Source organism: Nematolebias whitei, chromosome 20, assembly GCF_014905685.2.
Source record: "Nematolebias whitei isolate Nwh7 chromosome 20, NemWhi1, whole genome shotgun sequence".
Classification (NCBI taxonomy): Eukaryota; Metazoa; Chordata; class Actinopteri; order Cyprinodontiformes; family Rivulidae; genus Nematolebias; species Nematolebias whitei.
Window position 1 is genome coordinate 31,307,455 of NC_056517.1, and position 1,258 is coordinate 31,308,712.

General features: G+C 49.4%; 1 protein-coding gene across 1 annotated transcript; it reads right to left on the reverse strand.

Annotated features, from left to right (window-relative positions):
* Positions 1–314: 314 nt before the first annotated feature.
* LOC119426346 (transcription factor 21) lies at positions 315–934 on the reverse strand. Its single transcript, XM_037693911.1, has 2 exons — positions 527–934; positions 315–392 (listed from the first exon to the last, which is right to left on the reverse strand). The coding sequence occupies exons 1-2, from the start codon at positions 932–934 to the stop codon at positions 315–317; spliced, it is 486 nt and encodes a 161-aa protein (XP_037549839.1).
* Between the last annotated feature and the right edge of the window lie 324 nt (positions 935–1,258).

A 1,258-nucleotide genomic window follows, 5' to 3' on the forward strand; every position in this document is an offset into this window, starting at 1 on the left:
TTTATGATCTTAGAAGCAAATATAAAGAAACAAGAGGTGAACAGGACTGCGAGTCAAACAGGAGTCCTTGTATTGAGCAGCACATGACTCAAAATGTCAAATTTGGGATGTTATGCATTAAAATAAGCCTTATTATTGTATAATTAACTTTCCAACCCCTGACGTTTCATCTGTTTCTGTGCAGAGAATAATAAGAACACAAGTAGATAATAATAATAAGGGTTTCAAAATCATCAAATCAAAAGTCACAAAAGCAGAGCCAGACTGATGTGGAGAGTTTGTCCAGATCACGTTTGTTTCTGAGTCCTATGGGCTCATGCTGTTGCTCCACAAAGTCTTCTTGAGGATGAGATGTCCTCTTCTGATCGTCCTGCGCTCAGAAATGGCCACGTCTGTGAAAACAGCACACAGCAGAGTTATTCATACATTCTGGCTTTTGCATCTTATGGTGGTTAACCTTAGGACTGCTGTTCATGCAGCTGGACAGCATCAGTCTCTTTAAAAAGCTGCTGGTAACGTTTCCTACCAGGCTGGCTGGGTGCGCAAAGCTCTCAAAGCGTTCGTCCTGCAGCAGCTGTCTGAGGTGGGAGATGTAGCTCGAGGCGAGACGGAGCGTGTCCAGCTTGGACAGTTTGGTGTCCGCAGGCACCCAGGGCAGGCTGGTTTTCAATCTGGAGAAGGCTTTGCTCAGCACTCTCATCCGCGCCCGCTCCCGCGCGTTGGCCGCGTTCCTCTGCGTCTGCCGCGCCTCCTTTGGCTGCGGCTCGGAGAGCCTGCTGCCCTCCAGCTTCCTCCTCCTTCCTGCGCCGTCATCTTCCGGCTCCTCATCTGATAACAGGCCGGGGCTGCAGCGGGAAGTCTTCCTCTTCAAACGGGACCTCCTGGGATGCGTCTCTTCCTCCTCAGCATCACTCGCAGCTGAGCCGGTGGACATGGCGGCTCCACACAAGCTTTACGCAGCAGTCACAGCAACTTGGTGACTGAAAAAGTCTTTGACTGACGGTTTCTGACTCCCAATGTTTACTAAATTCACAAACGAGCAGCCTCCTTAAATTCCCATTTGCTTGCCCTGACTGAAATCTGTCAGTGTCTGGTTCTGTGTCCAGCTGAGACTTGACTCCTTGTTTGGACCTCTCTAATTTAAGTGTCCTGGACTTGGCATCTAGCGTTTCTCCTCCCCCTTTTCTCCAACCCTCCATGGCCTCAGTGAGACCACATCTCTGTCTGTGTGTAAACTGTTAAAAGACCCAAGATGCTC